Genomic DNA, 17832 nt, shown 5'->3' on the forward strand with positions numbered 1-17832 from the left:
TTGAAAGAGAATGCTCCTCAGCTGACACAAAGGAAGAGGAATTTTCAAGGAGAAGAATGTCTGGCAGTGTCCCATGCCACAGGGACAGGAGATTAAGGAAGACAAACATGCAGTGTTCACTGGATTTGGCACTATTGAAGCATGTGTGAACTGGTGAGAAAGAAACCATGTTATAGTGAGGGGTGAGTGGCAGGTGGGAAGTGGAGATGGGGGCAGATGGACATACGGGTCTTGGAGCTCAGAGGAGAGATTTGCACTGTAGATACCAGTTTGGAATTCATCTATTTTTAGGTGATCATTGAAGCCATGGACCTGGATTTAATCACTTAGAGGGAAAGAGTAGGGAAAAAACAGAAATAGACCTAGAGCCCAGCCTTAAAGAACTCTTAAGGATGCTAAACAGGTAAGGGAATGTATCTATAAAGACAGAAAAGGAGTAGCCAGAAAGTAGGTGAAAAACCAGAAGACCAGTATTACCTAACCCAAGAGAAAAGAATGAAGAAGGAAAGGGGAGTGGCCATCAGGGTTAGATGCTGCTGGAAGGTCAGTGTGATGCCTGAAAAAAGGCCATGGAATTCAGTGACTTAACAAATCACTGATGACCTGGAATGATAAGGAATGAAAGCCAGACTGCCCTGAGAATGGAAACAGCATAGACAGCTCTTCAGAGAAATAAAAAAAAATGGTGATAGATAAAGGGTATTGGGGAAGGATTTTTTTTTAAATATGACAAATACTAAAGCATTTTTAGAAGCCCAAAGGAAAGATCTGAGAAGAGATGAATACCAGGGGAAGAGAGAACCAGTAGTGTAGGTTTCCTGAGAAGGCAGGTGAAAAGGGAGCCTCTTGACAGCTGAGGTTGTTGACAGTAGAGGAGTTGGCCTTCGGAGGAGCATCGCCCCAAAACTATCAGTCATGAGTTGGCATCACTTGCCTTTGTACCCAGCCTGGGGCCTGTTTCCAGCCCTCATGGCTGTTTTTGTGTCACTACCTCCCTCTTCTCTTCTGCTGGCCTTGCCAGTCCAACTCGTTAAACCATACTTACCTATCCCCTGTTAAATTTCCATCCATTGATGTACTCCCTTTAACAAACATTTACTAGTCTCTGACTGTGTGCTAAGCCCTGGGATTCAAAGACTCAAACAAGCCCTTGTCCTTGAGGAACCATCAGCCAGTGGTGTCAAGAGACAACCAGAAATAACCAGAGCACAGTGCACCATGTGAGAAGGAGTGGGGATCTGCCCCTAGGCTGCCAAATGTTGCTGAAGAAAATCCCTAAACCAGGCCAACTGCTGAGACTACAGGAGGGCCCTCCCTCCTGCAAAGCAACTGATGGCATTTTTGCCTTCTTCAGATACAGATTTGATTTCTTTGGAAATAAAGACAGGATGGAGACAGTTCAAACACTGGATATCTGAATATTCATCTAGCACCTCCTGTATGTTGGCACTAAGGCCATAGTTGTGAATAAGGTCCCTGCCCTCCTGAGGCTGACAGCCTTGCAGAGTTTGCTGCTCTGGTGGAGAGAAGTGATGCTAAGGGAAAATAGGCAGGAAAAGTTCAAGGAGCGAGGGTAGTGAGAATAGGTACCTACAGGGCAGTGGAAAGGGGGTGGCCTATACATTCATGAGGCTTTCATGCCTTCAAAATCAGAAACCATATCCCCTTGCCCAGCAGGCATATACAAAGTAGTCCTGAGGCAGTCATTTAACTGATTATAAATTAAGATCTAACTTGACCTTATCTTTAGTTCCATAGGAGATTAATTAGTTTTGTGGCCTTTTCTGGGTATATAGAAGCTCAGTGTACATGTTTTTATGGAGTAGTCCAGAATTTACTATCTCTGGGACTGTCCTCTACACTGTAACAATGTATTATGACCATTTATATCCTTAGAAAGGAAGCAAGGAGCAGATAAGCTGCCATTTGGTGAATTCTTGGAAAGTGTATACTGACAATATATAGGATCGGCCATCCTTCAAAATCTCACAGAGTTCATTTGTTCATCTACCAAATACTGATTTCAGCTCCTACTCTGGAGACATGGGTAAATGCATAACAGTTCATTGCTACTGTGGTACCTGATGTATTATCCACATTTCCAGACTTTAAGACTCTCCACATCTCCAGCCCTGACTAATCCATCCCCTGGACATCATCCAAAGACCCCAAGTATCTCTGGCCGCAAACTGAACTCAGGTTCCTCCCATCCGGTTTTACAGAGGATGTGAACCACCTACTCACTCAGCACTGAGGATCAGGTCTGACTCCATCCTCACTCCCCATGGCCACTCAATCATTCTGCCCATTCATCTCCCTCCTCTCCAGCCCTTCATAGCCCAGGTTCAGGCTGCCATCATTCATGCAGCCATTTAGTCAAGATTCACCATTTTCTGAGCACACACCATATGCCATTCATGTTCTAGATTCTGAAATTACATCAGTGAACAAAACACAAACTTCCTGCCTTCATGGAGCTTACATTAAAGTAGAGAGAGAAAATAAGCAAACTACTTATGGTTAGAAAGTGACAGGCACTTAGGGGGAAAAATAAATCAGGGGAAAAGGAGTATGATGGTCGTGGATGGGGGCTGAAAGACTTCCATGAGAAGATGACTTTTGAATAAAGAGAAGGAAATGAGATAAAAACCAGAAAAAAAGATTCTGATGGAGCAGTCAGTAAGATAGGAAGAAAACCAAGCCAAATGTGCTGTCCTGGAAGTCAAGTAAATAAAGCATTCTAAGGAGAGGTCAGCTAAGACAAATGTTGACAGGTCAGATCAGATCAGAGAAATGAGTATTTCACAACACAGGGGTCACTGATAATCTTAGGACAATTTCAGCTTGAGTGCTAGGTGAAAACCTAATTGGAGTGGGCTCCTGAGAGTACGGGTACCCACTAGGATGGCTATAATTTTTTTAATAGAAAATAACAAGCACTTGGGAGGTTGTAGAAAAATTTGAACTATTATGCAGTGTTACAGGGAATGTAAAATGGTACAGCCATTGTGGAAAATACCCCACTAGTTGCTCAAAAGGTTAAACAGTTACCATATGACCCAGCAATTCCACTCCTAGATATATATCCAAAATAACTGAAAACACCGTAGTCAAACATACTGGCTTCCCCAGTGGCTCAGTGGTAAAGAATCCTCTGGCCAATGCAGGAGATGCGGTTTGATCCCTGGGTTGGGAATATGGCAACCCACTCCAGTATTCTGCCTGGGAAATTCCATGGACAGAGGAACCTGGAAGATTACAGTCCATGGGGTAGTAAAAACAGTTGGACACAACTTAGCAACTAAACAACTCAAACATAATTGCACACCAGTGTTTATAGCACTATTCATAGTAGCCCCAAACACAGAAGCAACCCTACTGTCCATCAACTGATAAATGGATAAACAAAATGATATGTCCACACAGTGGAATATTATTTAGCCATAGAAGGAAAGAAGTACTGACACATACCACAATATGAAAGAACCCTGAAAAATTACATTATGTAAAAGAAGCCAGACACAAATGGTCACATAATGTATGATTCCATTTATATGAAATGTCCAGAATATGCAAATCCATAAAAACAGAACATGGTTGCCCAGGCCTGGGAGGAGAAGGGGACTGCAGAGTGACTGCTAATGGGCACAGGTTTCTTCTTGGGGTAATCAAAATGTTCTGGACTTAGATACTGGTGATGGTTGTGCACATACTAAAACCCACTGAATTATACACTTAAAATGGTGATGTTTATGGTATATGAACTATAGCTCAAAAAAAAAGGATGGGGAGAGTAATTGAAAAGTACATATAGAGTGATAGTAAGTCAGAAAGAAAAACACCAATACAGTATACTAACGCATATATATGGAATTTAGAAAGATGGTAATGATAACTCTGTATGCAAGACAGCAAAAGAGACACAGATGTAGAGAACAGTCTTTCGGACTCTGTGGGAGAGGGAGAGGGTGGGATGATTTGGGAGAATGGCATTGAAACATGTATAATATCATATATGAAACGAATCACCAGTCCAGGTCCGATGTATGATACTGAAGGCTTGGGGCTGGTGCACTGGGACGACCCAGAGGGATGGTACAGGGAGGGAGGAGGGAGGAGGGTTCAGGATGGGGAACACATGTATACCTGTGGCGGATTCATGTTGATGTATGGTGAAACCAATACAATATTGTAAAGTAATTAACCTCCAATTAAAATAAATAAATTTATATTTAAATAAATAATAAATTAATTAATTAAATAAAGACCAGGTTTTTGTTTTGAGTGGGTTTTTAAGATGGGAGAAACGACCACGTATTTATCTGTGCATTGATGGGAACAATCCAGGGAAAAGCAGGGACAGAAAGGGAGAAACAGCCAGAGACAGGTTTCTGAATAGGTAACAGGGGTTAGGATCCATTGTAGGAACAGGACAAAGGTAGAGAGGATTGGAGTACAGTGTTGGTAGCTGGCATATGGTAGGTGAGTTGTGGAGTTCTCCTGTAATTGCTGAAGTTTTCTCAGTGATTAGGAAGCAAGGCTGTCGCTGAGAGTGAGAAGGGAGGAAGCAGGGCTGAGACAGCCATCCAGGCCAACAGTGGGCAAACTGTGGACCAAGCCTGGTCATTGCCTATTTGTATACAGCCTGCAAGCTAAGAATGGCTTTTGTATTTATGTGATTATTTTTCAGTCACTCAGTCGTGTCCAGTTCTTTGTGACCCCATGGACTGCAGCATGCCAGACATCCCTGTCATTCACCATCTCCCAGAGCTTGCTCAGACGCATGTCCATTGAGTTGGTGATGCCATCCAACTACCCTTCTCCTGCCTTCAATCTTTCCAAGCATCAGGGTCTTTCCCAATGAAGTCGGCTCTTCACATCAGGTGGCCAAAGTATTGGAACTTCAGCTTCAGTTTCAGTCCTTCCAATGAATATTCAGGACTGATTTCCTTTAGGATTGACTGGTTTGTATTTATAACTAATGGGGAAAAAATAAAGAGAATAATATTTTGTGATATAAAATAATTCTATGAATTAAAATTTTAGTCTCTGTAACTAAAATTTTGTTGGAACCTGATCGCACCCATTAGTTTATGTACAGTAGCTACAGCAGCAGAGTTGACTAGCTATAAGAAACATCGTATGTCACCTGCAAAGCCTAAAATATTTGCTATCAGAAACAGTGTGCCAGCCCCCTGATTAAGGCCCTTTCTGGGACCAGGGGTCACCTGGGAAGCTGTCAGAAATGCAGACTCAGAACCTCTCATCTTGGACTTCCCTGGTGGTACAGTGTGTAAGAATCCGCCCGCCAACGCAGGGGACACCGGTTCAATTCCTGATCTGGGAAGATTCCATATGCAATGGAGCAACTAAGCCTGTGTGCCACAACTACCAAAGCCTGCATGCCTAGAGCCTGTGCTCCGCAACAAGAGAAGACACTGTGATGAAAAGCCTGCACACTGCAACTAGAGAGTAGCCCCCGCTCACTGAAACTAGACAAAGCCCAAGTGCAGAAACGAGGACCCAGCTTAACCAAAAGAAAAAAAAAGAGAGAACCTGTCGTCCATGTCCAACAAATTTCCCAGGTGACTCGTGTGCACGCTGAATTTTGAAGAGCACTGCTCTAAGAGGACCAGAGGGTGGCTACACTGGGGGAGTTCAGAGCTGCAGGGCAGCACTGAGAGACCACTGGAAGCCAGAGGTTGTGAACCTCAAGGGAGGCCCGTCAGTCTTCTTCAGCCTCATTCAGCTGCCAGAGGCACAGGCTGTCAAGGAGGTGAACTGGATTTACCAGGGTTACGGTTTCTCCAAGCAAGTACAAAAAAGGGCAGGGTGTGGACCACTGAGTGGCTGATACAATTTAAGTGAAATAAGGAGGGAAGAGGAGACATGGCGGGGCAGCGGAGGGAATAGGGAAAGGGTATAGGTTCAAAGGCTGAGTGGTCCTAGTGAGGTGGGAGCATCATCAGTATTGGGGTCCTACAGGAAGTTAGCTGCAAGGAGAGCAGAGAGTGGGATCGTCGTAAGGTTGAAGGCAGGGCAAAGGAACAAGAGGCTACAAGTGGATGCTGAATTCACCCGAAATCATGACAGTGCTGGAGAGAGCAGCAGTGAGCCAGGAGTTAAGTCTGCAAGGAATGGTGGGAGAGGCTGGGGGACACTACAATGAAAGAGCGCATGGTTGTGCTGGGACTTGCAGCAGCGGCCCCTGTGGGTCTCCTTGTTTCCACTCTTTTTGAAGCTCTACTCTGAGGAACCCTCTTGGCTAGGCAGAAGTGCTTTAGGGGTTCCTCAAACAAGAAGTGTCCAGGCCAAACACTGAAGCTGTCCACTGCCCTGAGGGGCCTGTTCTGTTTTGTCTGTCTGAGGTCTTTAGCCATTCATTAAGCTTCCCTTGTAGCTCAGTTGGTAAAGAATCTGCCTGCAATGCAGGAGACCTGGGTTCAATTCCAGGGCCAGGAAGATCCCCTGGAGAAGGAAATGGCAACCCACTCCAGTATTCTTGCCTGGAGAATCCCATGCACAGAGGAGCCTGGTGGGCTACAGTCCATGGGGTTGCAAGAGTCAGACACAACTTAGTGACTAAACCACCAAACCAAGGTCATTCATTCATCAAATGTTTACTGAGCACCTACCATGTGTGAGGCACTATTCTAGGCTTGGGGAAGACAGCAGTGAACAAAATACATAATCTATGACCTCATGAAATTTACTTTCTAGGGAGGGAGTTAGGCAATAAAGAAAGAAAAAAAGGACTTCCCTGGTGGTACAGTGGCTAAGACTCCATGCTCCCAATGCAGGGCACTCAGTTTCGATCCCTGATCCGGGAACTAGATCCCACATGCCGCAATTAAGATCTCGAATGCTGCAACAGAAAGAATCCACGTGCTTAGTCAACTAAGACCCAGTGCATCCAAATAAATAAAAATAATAAATATTAAAAATATTCATTTGGCTGCATTGGGTCTTAGTTGTGGCACGTGGGCATGCAGGGCTAATCTGCTCTGCACCATATGGGATCCTAGTTCCCCAACCAGGGATTGAACCCACATCCCCTGCATGGGAAGGTGGATTCTTAACCACCAGGGAAGTCCCAAATAATAAATACTAAAAAAAAAAAAGACTCCTCGAGTCCAATGCAGGGGACTGAGTTACATTTCATCTATAGTTTTATCTTTGGATCCAAGTAAAAGTATCTTTATGTTGAAATATAACACCCATACAGAAAAGCACACAAACCCAAAGTGTTCAGCTAGATGAATTTTCACAAAGGGAACACACCCATAGAACTAGCACCCAGATCACGAAATAGAATGTGACCAGTGTCTCCTCCCCCAACAAGGACAACCACTATGCTGACTTCTAAAGGCATAGATTAGCCTCGCCCAGTTTTTGTTTTTTGACATAAATGGAATCATACAGTAAGCATGTTTCTGTGTCTGGCTTCCTTTGTTCCACATTAGTGGATGTTTGTGAGATCCACCCATGCCATTGTGGGTAGCTGTAGTTTGTTTATTCTCATTGCTGTATAGGAGCGGTTCACAAACATTTTAGTCTTTAGGACCCCTTTACAGTTAAAAATTATTAAGTGGGAAGACCTTTGTTATGGTTGTGGGCTTTCCACCTCTGCCGGATCAGGAAGCTGGGGACACACCCTCAGATGCCACGACTGGTCCCTAACTGTAGCCCCTCCGCTACTCATGATAGATTCCTGTGGCCTTTTAAATGATTTAATAACGATAAAAATGGATCCAAAGTGACTTCTCTACTGAAGCAGAAGATTCTTATTATCTTCCATTAACTCAATTTAGTCTTCGGGAACGGGCAGAATGAGTGAAGTACAGAAAACTGAAGAGAAGAAAACCTCACTTTGGAACTTTCTCCATGACTATTCTTAAACCCTGCCTTTCTACTTGTTTTAATTTTGCTGTAAATTTATAAATAGTGAGGACCAAAGAAATAGAAAAAACATTTGGGAGCTTTATACCAAGAAATTTGCCTAGAAAGCTGCTATTCTTGGAGGGAAAAGCATATCAAGTTCCTCTCTTTTTTCTTTTTAACAAGGTTTCTTATGTCCTTAGATTTTGAAGGATAGGACATATAAATTCATACCTGCAGACTATTTTTACAGCTGTGTAAGAATAATGAGATTTGTAAATTAAAGGCTTTGTAATGTAGATGTTTTGCTACTAGAGTTGACTACTCAGAAAATCTTTTATAGCTCTTCAATGTTTTATTTTTGATCTATCACTTCAATGACATTATTTGACCAAACAGAAGTCATTCTGTCTTCTTAAGCTATGACCTTGTGAACAGTATCTGCATTCACTGTGCAAATGTCCATGTATTATCTATGTAAGCAACATCGTAGTGCCATCACTCAAGGAAGTTGAATGAGGTAAACATTGATATAGCTCTTTCCCCTTCCCCCCCATTTTTTAAATGTAACAAATACTTTTTATGTTCCCCTTTCCTTTCCCCTTTCCCCTTCCCCTTTGGGAAACATGTCAGGAACTAGATAGTTTAAGACGAGCAATTGAGGGGACTGAGAGATTGATCCACAAAGAGCCTGGCTTCTTTGTGCTTCATCGTAAGGCATTCTGCTGGCCAGCCTAATTAAGTACCCTTTTAACAAGAGAACCCCATGGAAATCCAGCTGGCAACTCAAGAAGTTCAGGAAGCAGGACCACAGAGGTTATACTCTGGGATCCTGGTCATGAGCTTGGATGCCTCACCTTGTTGAAAAGAGACACTGGACCTAAATGGTGCAGCATGACTTTGTTCCTGCTTGGCTAAATTTCTTAACGCCACAGTCAGCTAAGTCACCTACAGTGACTTTTGAAAAACATGGGGAGCACCTACCCCAAGGAAATGGTAGATTTGGAGTAAGCCATTGTAGACATAATTCCTCTGATGGCTTTTTCAACAATGGATCTCTTCGAACGACAGGAGGTTATTGGCACCAGCCCTCCCTGTTTCGCCATGATTCTGTGGACTCTGGTGTCTCTAAGGGAGCATATGCTGGAATCATAGGGAACCTATCTGGTTGGCATGGCTCTTCACGAGGTCGTGATGGCATGAGCCAGCATAGTAGGGGTGGCACAGGAAACCACTGCCACTGGAATGGCAGCTTCCACTCCCAGAAAGGCTGTGCCTTTCAGGAAAAGCCACCTGCAGATATTAGGGAAGAGAAGAAAGAAGGTGGAAAAGTTGCAGTTTGAAGAGGAAGACTTTCCTTCTTTGAATCCAGAAGCTGGCAAACACAATCAGCCATGCAGACCTATTGGGACCCCTTCTGGAGTGTGGGAAAGCCCACCTAGTGCCAAGCAGCCCTCCAAAATGCTAGTCATCAAAAAACTTTCCAGAGAGGATCCTGCTGCTGCCTTCTCTGCTGCATTCACCTCACCAGGATCTCACCATGCAAATGGAAACAAATCGTCAACCATGGTTCCAAGTGTCTATAAGAACCTGGTTCCTAAGCCTGTACCACCTCCATCCAAGGCCAGTGCATGGAAAGCTAACAGAATGGAACACAAATCAGGATCCCTTTCCTCTAGCCGAGAGTCTGTTTTTACCAGTCCAATCTCTGTTACCAAACCAGTAGTACTGGCTGGTGGTGTAGTTTTAGCCTCTCCCAAAGAGAGCCCCGCCAGCACCACTCCTCTGATTGAGATCAGCGCCTCTCGTCTGACCAAGTTGACCCACAGAACTACTGACAGGAAGAGCGACTTCCTGAAGACTCTGAAGGATAACCAGAATGGGGGTTTCTCAGAGAGCAGAGAGGGTAAGAAGTTGGAAGATTTGGAGGACAACAGCACACCTGAACCAAAGGAAAATGAGAGGAAGGCTGTCATCAGAATGGTCTCGTTTTCCCTGGAGAAGGAAATGGCAACCCACTCCAGTATTCTTGCCTGGACAATCCCATGGACAGAGGAGCCTGGTGGGCTGCAGTCCACAGGGTCGCAAAGAGTCGGACACGACTGAATGACTTCACTTCACTTCAATTCACTTCACTTCCCTGTAGAAGAGGAAGGGAAGGCCCCCCTCTCACTCTTTGGAAGCAGAGCACAGGTTACTGAAAGCAATGGGATGGCAGGAGTATCCTGAAAATGATGAGAATTGCCTTCCCTTCACAGAGGATGAGCTCAGAGAGTTCCACATGAAGACAGAGAAGCTGAGAAGAAATGGCTTTGGAAAGAATGGCTTCTTGCAGGGTCGAAGTTCCAGCCTATTCTCCCCTAAGAGAAGCATTTGCAGAGCAGAGTTTAAGGACTCGGCCAAGGAGACAAGTAGCAGTGAGACATCTGATGACAATGCCTGAAAATAGGCATATAAGTGCTCACAGTTAAATCTGACCCAGTAAACTCAGCTTGTGTGTTTAGGGATTACACAGAAGAAATCGTTCTTTTCCTTTTCTATGTTATTGTTGAATACTTCACGCACAAGGGAAATAATCATATCCCAAAGAGAAAGTGAGCAATTGGCTTGTTCAGCTTTTGTTGTTGTTCTTCCCTGTTATCTGCTTAATAGAGAGAACTTTGTGTGGTGGGAAGAACTTTAAAAACACACACACACATACACAAAGCATATATGGGGCAATGCACAGGTGGGAGCTGGCAGTCCTGAGTGAGGAGGACACACTGGTTTGCAGCAACAGCTTCTACTACCAGCCCTTGGGGCACTCAGCCCATTGCTCAAGCAATCACTGTCAATGACAAAGTAACTATTGAAGTTATAATTGTATTAAATTAATGCTAACAATTTGGATATTTTATTTTATTTCTGGCTGCTCGGGTCACGTTAGCCCTTAACCAAGCATATGTGGTTTTCTTCCCTTTCTGGGTACAGCTGTAAAATATTTGGATATAGGAAATATTGTGTTATTCTTGCAGCCTTGATATTCAGGGTGGATTGTAAAATATAAATTTTTGTGAGATTTCAAAGATTAAGATTATTTTGATAACATTATTTATAGATTTAAAAGATGTAGTTATCACAAGTCTGTTGAGGGGGAAAACTACTGCATAAAATAACTAACTTGGAATAAATATTTTGCATCAGTTTGGATTGTCTTGTGTAAAAAGTATATTTACTTTAAAATTAGATGAGTGGATTTAGAGGTCTGAGGAAGATCTGAATTCAGACACACCCATTTCTCCTTTTAGCAGATACATTTTTGATGCAGAAAAACATGTGCAATAAACTACCAGTAATAAAACCAGAAAAAAAAAATTATTAAGGACTCCAAAGGGCCTTTAGGGCTTCCCTGGTGACTCAGATGGTAAAGAATCCGCCTGCCAATTCAGGAGACCCAGGTTTGATACCTGGATGGGGAAGATCCCCTGGAGAAGGAAATGACAACCCACTCCAGTATTCTTGCCTGGAGAATTCCATGTACAGAGGAGCCTAGTGGGCTAGAGTCCATGGGGTCGCAAAGAATCAGACATGACTGAGCAACTAACACTTTCACAAAGGGCCTTCGTGTGGATTATGTCTATCAACTGAACTGAACTGAACTGAACCGAACCGAGTCTCTGAAACCCCATGGTACACCTGTGAGAGGACAAGAGTAAAAGAAGCAGATGACTTCTTTGTATTATTATAAAAATACTTTGATCCTGCAGGCCCTTTGAAAGGGGTCTTGAGGATCTCCCAGAGTTCCCTGGATCACACTTTGAAAACTGCTGTTGTACAATAGCCCTGTAAATATACCACACTTTACATGTTCAGTTGAAGATAGACAGTTTCCTGTTTGGGGTTGTTAGAAATAATTTTGCTATAAACAATTTAGTACATGCCTTTTTTCAAATTAAAAAAATATATATATTTACTTTTTAAAGCCACACCCTATGACACGTGGAACCTTAGTTCCTTGACCAGGGATGGAACCTGTGCCCCCTGCATTGGGAGCACAGAGTCTTAACCACTGGACCACCAGGAAAGTCCCAGTACATACTTTTTGATGCATATTTGTTCACCTTTCTGTTGGAGAAACATCTAGGAGAGGAAATGTAGGGCCATATAGAATGTAAGTGGAACCATGGAAAATATTTACATGATTAAAAAACAAAATTAAATTTACAAAAACAAATTCTCTCTTCATCCATCTTTTTTCCCTCCTAACTTGGGAAACGACTGTTGTCCTTTTCAAGGCAAATTTCTTTCCTGATGCTCTTCAGCCTGCCCACTGTGTCCGCTGAGACCCCCACACTATTAAACCTGGGTTTCCCTGCATCTTTAATGTCTCTCCTTCCTGCCTTTCTCTCCATGATCTACCAGAAACCACCAACTCCTTTTTATTTTTTGGCCGCACTGTGCAGCATGGGGGATCCCAGTTCCCCGACCAGGGATCGAACCCATGTGCCCTGCATTGGAAGCGCAGTCTTTACCACCGGACTTCCAAGGAAGAAGTCCAAGAGAGAATTTAAAGCCATGATATTGGGTGAGGTCACCAAAGGAGAGAGTGTATATAGGAAAGAGAAGAAGTCCAAATCTGAACCTCAGGGCTCTACAATGTTTAAAAAAAGAGAGATAAGGAAGTGAGATAAGGAAGAATCAGCAAAAAAAACTCAGAAAGGGTGACATGCAAGGTAGAAGGAAAACCAGGCAGAACAAGTGCCCTATGAAGCTGTAAGAATTAAAAGAATGATTTATATAAGCTCTTAGCAGTGTCAGTCACACTCTAAACCTGAGGAAATGGTAGCTATGATGATGATGATGACAATTAAAATTCATCTATTAAAGGCTTATTTATCTGTTGCTCCTTCTGGCCACCAAAAATAAAATACTGGCTCTTAAATAAATAATAAAAATCCAAGGTAAGAAGCCTGAGGTCTCACTTGAATCAAATGTAAGTTTGGATGAGGGTCTGAACCTAAACACTAAGTGGGATTAAAGTAACTAAACTTCTGCTGTTAAAAATCCTTACCTAAATCTATTACTGTAAAAATGCTTGAAGTGATTGAAAAGATAGAGGTCTTTGTTTTTAAATGTGGAGAAGAAAAAGAAGCGACTGCCAAGAAAGAACTGTTGTTTAGTCGCTAACACGACTCCGTGCGACCCCAGGGACCTTAGTCTGCCAGGCTCCTCTGTCCATGGGATTTTCCAGGCAGGAATACTGGAGTGGTTTGTCATTTGATTCTCCAAGGGATCTTCCCCACGCAGGGATCCAACCCTCATCTCCTGTATTGGCAGGCGTGTTCTTTGCCATTTAACCACCAGGGTAGCCCCGCAGAGAAGCAGGTGTGGGTGCAAATCCCACTGGCCCTCCCTGGTTGGGCGGCCCTCGCCCCGCCCCCGCCCCGCCCCCGCCCCGCCCCCGCCCCCGCCCCTTCGCGTGCTCCCTCCCTAGCCGAGGACCGAAGTCCCTTGCGCTGGAACATGACGTCTCCCCCGCCCTCTTTGGAGATAGCCCCGCCCCCTTGCTCCTCCCGCCTTCGGAAGGGTTTCTGCCTTGGCACTTATCATGGACCTTCTGCCTCACCCATGACACAAGGTGCCCCTGGCACACTAACAGGCTCCAGAGGAACCCAGTTACGTAACTGAAGCAAACCAAATTCCATTTCACACGAACAAGCGCTCTTTCCCACGGTCTAACGGGAGCGTGGGCAGAGAGGGACCGCCAGAGGGCGTTGGTTGGCGCACAGTGTGACCTCCCCAAGCCCCGCCCCCAGCGGCGCCTTCTAAACACGTCCTTCCGCTCACTTCCTCCTCTTTTCTCTTCTCCGCCATCGTATGTGCGGTTGAGTTCTCTCCTCACCATGGTAAGTCCATCCGTTACCATCGGTTCTGGGGTGGCTTTCCGAGACCTGAGATCTCTGCTAGCTCCCCAGCGCCGCGGGCTGCGTCGAGGTGCGGGATCCTTTTTAAGGCCTTTTCCAGAGGAGATGGGAGTTTGGCCTCGGCTCCAGCCCGAGGGCCTGGCGGGAAGCGAGCGAGCTAGCGCCTAGGAAAGGGCGGGCTGTGCCGGCCCCGCAAGGTCCGAGAGGGCTCTCTGTGTTGCAGGCCGTTACTCAGGCGGGCGGGGATTCCCGTTTTTCCCAGAGCGAACTGTGTTTCTGGGGCAAGACGTCGAGTGGGCGTCCCAGAAACTGGGCCGACTTCGGGATGTTGTCAGTGAGACGCGGGATGTTTCGGTCAAGGGAATGTGGACTGCTGGTTTTCGAAGACTTATTAACTTGGGGGCCAGAATCCTTCCACTTGATGAGATTATAGGATTTTTTAGCCCTTTGTTCGGGAACTTGAACGTTACCCCGTTTAAACTTGAGGGACAAGGGGTGATGTAGTGTGAATCTGTGTGTCATTCGGGCGTTCTTCGTAAAATGCTAGCCGCGTGCGGATTTTTCCTGTGGGAAAAACTGGGTTTTTCCTGTGATAGTACCCTGGAAAATTTTAACTGTGTATATGCTTTTAGATGTGGAGAGGATCGGTATCTGGTGTTATACGGTTTTATTAGCAGAAATTTACAGTTGCTGCTATGAGCTGGGAGAGAGGAGTGTAGTCTTTTCCTTTGTAATAACTCCTGTTATGCAAGGGTGTGTTGAGCCACATCGGTCAGACTTTAAACCAGCACTCAGGCCATTTCTCTGAACTCTACTGCACACCGGGGAGGGAGGTGTTTGGGTTTGGATTAGATGACCCATGGAGAAGGAAATGGCAACCCACTCCAGTATCCTTGCCTGGAAAATCTCATGGACAGAGGAGCCTGGCGGGCTGCAGTCCATGGGGTCGCAAAGAGTCGGACACGACTGAGCGACTAACACTAACTAGATGACCCAAGTTCTTTATGAAAGCCAAAAAACAGCGGGAACTTGGGAAAGTGACATTTTAAGTAGAGTTAGATTTAATACCAAGATGGTCGGTGAGCTGGAACAGGTCTGCCAAATGTCAAGGACTTTGTGTAAGGTGTTTTTTCTCTTTTTTGAATGCACCGCATGGCTTGCAGGAATCTTAGTTCCCGACCGGGGATCGAAGGTGGCCCCCTGCAGTGTAAACACAGATTCCCTAACCACTGGCCTGCCAGGGGATTCCCAGTACCCTGGTGTACAAAACAGTGCACTGAAGCTGGTTGACTTGCAAGTTGTTAGTGGAAACCATGTGCTCTAGTCCCAGTCTTCAGTGATTGTGGTCCTCTCAGTCCTAGGGTGACAGCAGGGAAGACTGGATCACACCCTAGCCTTGTATCTGCCTTGGGGAAAGTGAGGAACAAAGCAAGGGGCAGTGATGGGTTTAGCATTGAAAAGGTTTGGGGCATATATTAAGCATTTGAGTATTTGTTGGATTTAGAGAGTTCCCAACTTTTGAATAAGTTCTGGTATTGCTGTTAAATTGATTGCGTTTCCTTCCCAGTCTTCTCACAAGACTTTCAGGATCAAGCGATTCCTGGCCAAGAAACAAAAGCAGAATCGTCCCATTCCTCAATGGATTCGAATGAAAACTGGCAATAAAATCAGGTAAGGACACACTCCCCCACCCATGTGTTTTGTTAAATTTAGGATTACTTTGGGTGCACAGTTGAAAGTTATATGCAGTTTAATTAATTAATCTTGTGCCACCATTCTGAAATTCTTTTTTTTATTTCCTGGTTGCTTTCCCTCTGAGCCAGAACATAAGGTGGCTCTCTCATTACACATCCCAGTGGGAAGACCAGAAACTGTTTATTTTTTCTGAAGATTGAAAGACTTGCTTTCCCCTGCAGAATTGAGCTGATGGTTTTAGGAGAAAGACATTACTAGAATTTCTCCAAAGGACCTCTGAGGTCATTTAGGTTAACTCTAGACAAAGCTGGATCTAAGACTCTCCTGCATGCCTTTCAACCAAAGTATTTTCAGAGCATTTTTAAGCTGACACTGTAGGTTGGGCCTAGCAAGTGAGTCCTTGCCAAAATAAACACTGAAGCTCAGGAGTGCAAGATTGTGAAGCTAGTGTAGAAGTCTGATTTGGTTGTATGGCAAATAGACGTGGGATTAGTTTGCTGATGTGAAGACCAAGGTTGAGATGTGAATTGTCAGGGCTAAAATGAAGGCCCATTTCCTTAGTTCATTTAGCCAGTTAGACATGTGGAAATCGCAACCCACTGTAGCTTTATAGGCCAATTGCAAACTTTGATTTATTGTATCCCATCAGTGATGGTAGGACCTGCCTGTGTAGTTGTGAGAAATGAAAGAAATGTATGTAAAGCTCAGTGCATAGCTCAGTAGAGGGTACCTGCAATTATCAGATGCTGGTCTTTTGCTCTATGGTCTAACTTTTAAAATGCAGAGAAAGCAGGTTGCAATTACAGTGCTTTCTTTTGTGGAAGTACTGACATTATCCTGCTGACAGAAAATCTGTTGATCGTTTTTTGATTTTGCCATTTATGGGGGTAAAATCATGACAGATTGACATGAACAGTTGATGGCCTTTGAAGTGACTGAGGATATTAATGTATTAACATTATGCAAGAGCTTGTATGTACATGTAAGCCATTATGTAGAATGACTGGTTTGATCTAGTTTAGTAGTTGGGGTTATATATCTCCGTCTGGGTCTGCTCCAGTTCTGTTGAATCAAAAGTAAGTGAGCTTCTCTACTACTTACTCCCAGTAAAGAACGAGTGTGTTTTCCTTAGCCTGGAGTCATTTTGAGAGGTAAAAAATTGATTTGACTAGTTCTTTAACACATCTAGCAAATCATTTTTTACTCTCCAAAAAGAACTCCAAACTTGCTAAAGAAGGGAAAATGGAACCCTTTGCTTTCAAAGATTTTTTTTTTATGGTACTTTTAAGGCGAAGTTTATGGTGAGTAAGAGCAACTAATTTGAGGTCAGACTGCCTTTGTAACTTGGTATTTCCTTCTGTGTAGGTACAACTCCAAGAGAAGACATTGGAGAAGAACCAAGCTGGGTCTATAAGAAGCAAGCTGGGTCTATAAGAAGTGGTCTTCACATGTGTGCCACACATGTGAAGACCACTTTTTTAAGCAGCCAAATCACAGTGAGAACATCACTACTGTAATGCTTGGCTCCTGATGTATCTTATTTCCTAACTATCAGTCTGAGACTCAGTAATAAATATGAAACGTTGGAACTGTTGTATTATATGGTTTGTGATGACGTACTGAATAAATATTCCTGTCAGTTAGGATACGGGGCTGTCCAATGATAGAAATGTTCTTTAGCTACCGAGTACTTAGAAGTACAGCTAGTAAATTAGGAACTGGCTTTTAAAAATTTTGTTGTCTTATTGTTCCCTATAACTAGCAGCTCTTAACACCTACTGTAATAGGAAGTACACGTATGTGTCATCCTTGTACCTGAAGGCAGCACTTTTTAAAAATAAACTGTGGGGGGAGGGATGCTTGCCATAAGACATGCAGGATCTTAGTTACCCTACCAGGGGTTGAACCCACTTGGCTGCCAGGAAAGTCCCATAAAAAGCATGTTTATATGCTGTTCTATGGTGTGAACCAGGGTTTGGCAAAGTGGTCTCCCGCCTGTTTTTGTACGGTCTGTGTACTAAAGTTATGCATTTTTAAATGGTTGAAAAAATCAAGTATTTTTGACATTTAATAAATTCAAGTTTACCTACCAGGCATTATTCCTAGGTACTTGGGATTAACCAATGGATGGATAGACAAATGTATGTTAGGCTAGTAATAGGCCAATACACAGGCCATAGCTAATGTCTGGGAAAGATGCATGCTCAATTACTCAGTCATGTCTGACTCTTTGGACCACAGGTGCCTCTGTCTATGGGATTTTGCAGGCAAGATTAATAGACAGGGTTGCCATTTCCCACTCTGGGGGATCTTCCCCACCAAAGGATCAAATCTCCTGCATTGGCAGGCAGATTCT

General features: G+C 44.0%; 1 protein-coding gene, 1 non-coding gene and 1 pseudogene across 2 annotated transcripts; all 3 read left to right on the plus strand.

The window, feature by feature from the left end:
* The first annotated feature begins 8762 nt into the window (after nt 1-8762).
* Nucleotides 8763-10321, plus strand: LOC138930039 (vasculin-like protein 1; annotated as a pseudogene).
* A 3359-nt stretch (nt 10322-13680) lies between these two features.
* Nucleotides 13681-17065, plus strand: RPL39 (ribosomal protein L39). The gene is made up of 3 exons (XM_070290832.1): nt 13681-13763; nt 15349-15452; nt 16842-17065. The coding sequence occupies exons 1-3, from the start codon at nt 13761-13763 to the stop codon at nt 16888-16890; spliced, it is 156 nt and encodes a 51-aa protein (XP_070146933.1). The 5' UTR covers nt 13681-13760; the 3' UTR covers nt 16891-17065.
* Nucleotides 16263-16394, plus strand: LOC138931260 (small nucleolar RNA SNORA69). Its single transcript, XR_011446506.1, has one exon. It is a non-coding gene; the product is annotated as a small nucleolar RNA SNORA69 (small nucleolar RNA).
* Nucleotides 17066-17832: the final 767 nt, after the last annotated feature.

The sequence above is a fragment of the Ovis canadensis genome, chromosome X, assembly GCF_042477335.2.
Source record: "Ovis canadensis isolate MfBH-ARS-UI-01 breed Bighorn chromosome X, ARS-UI_OviCan_v2, whole genome shotgun sequence".
Taxonomy (NCBI): Eukaryota; Metazoa; Chordata; class Mammalia; order Artiodactyla; family Bovidae; genus Ovis; species Ovis canadensis.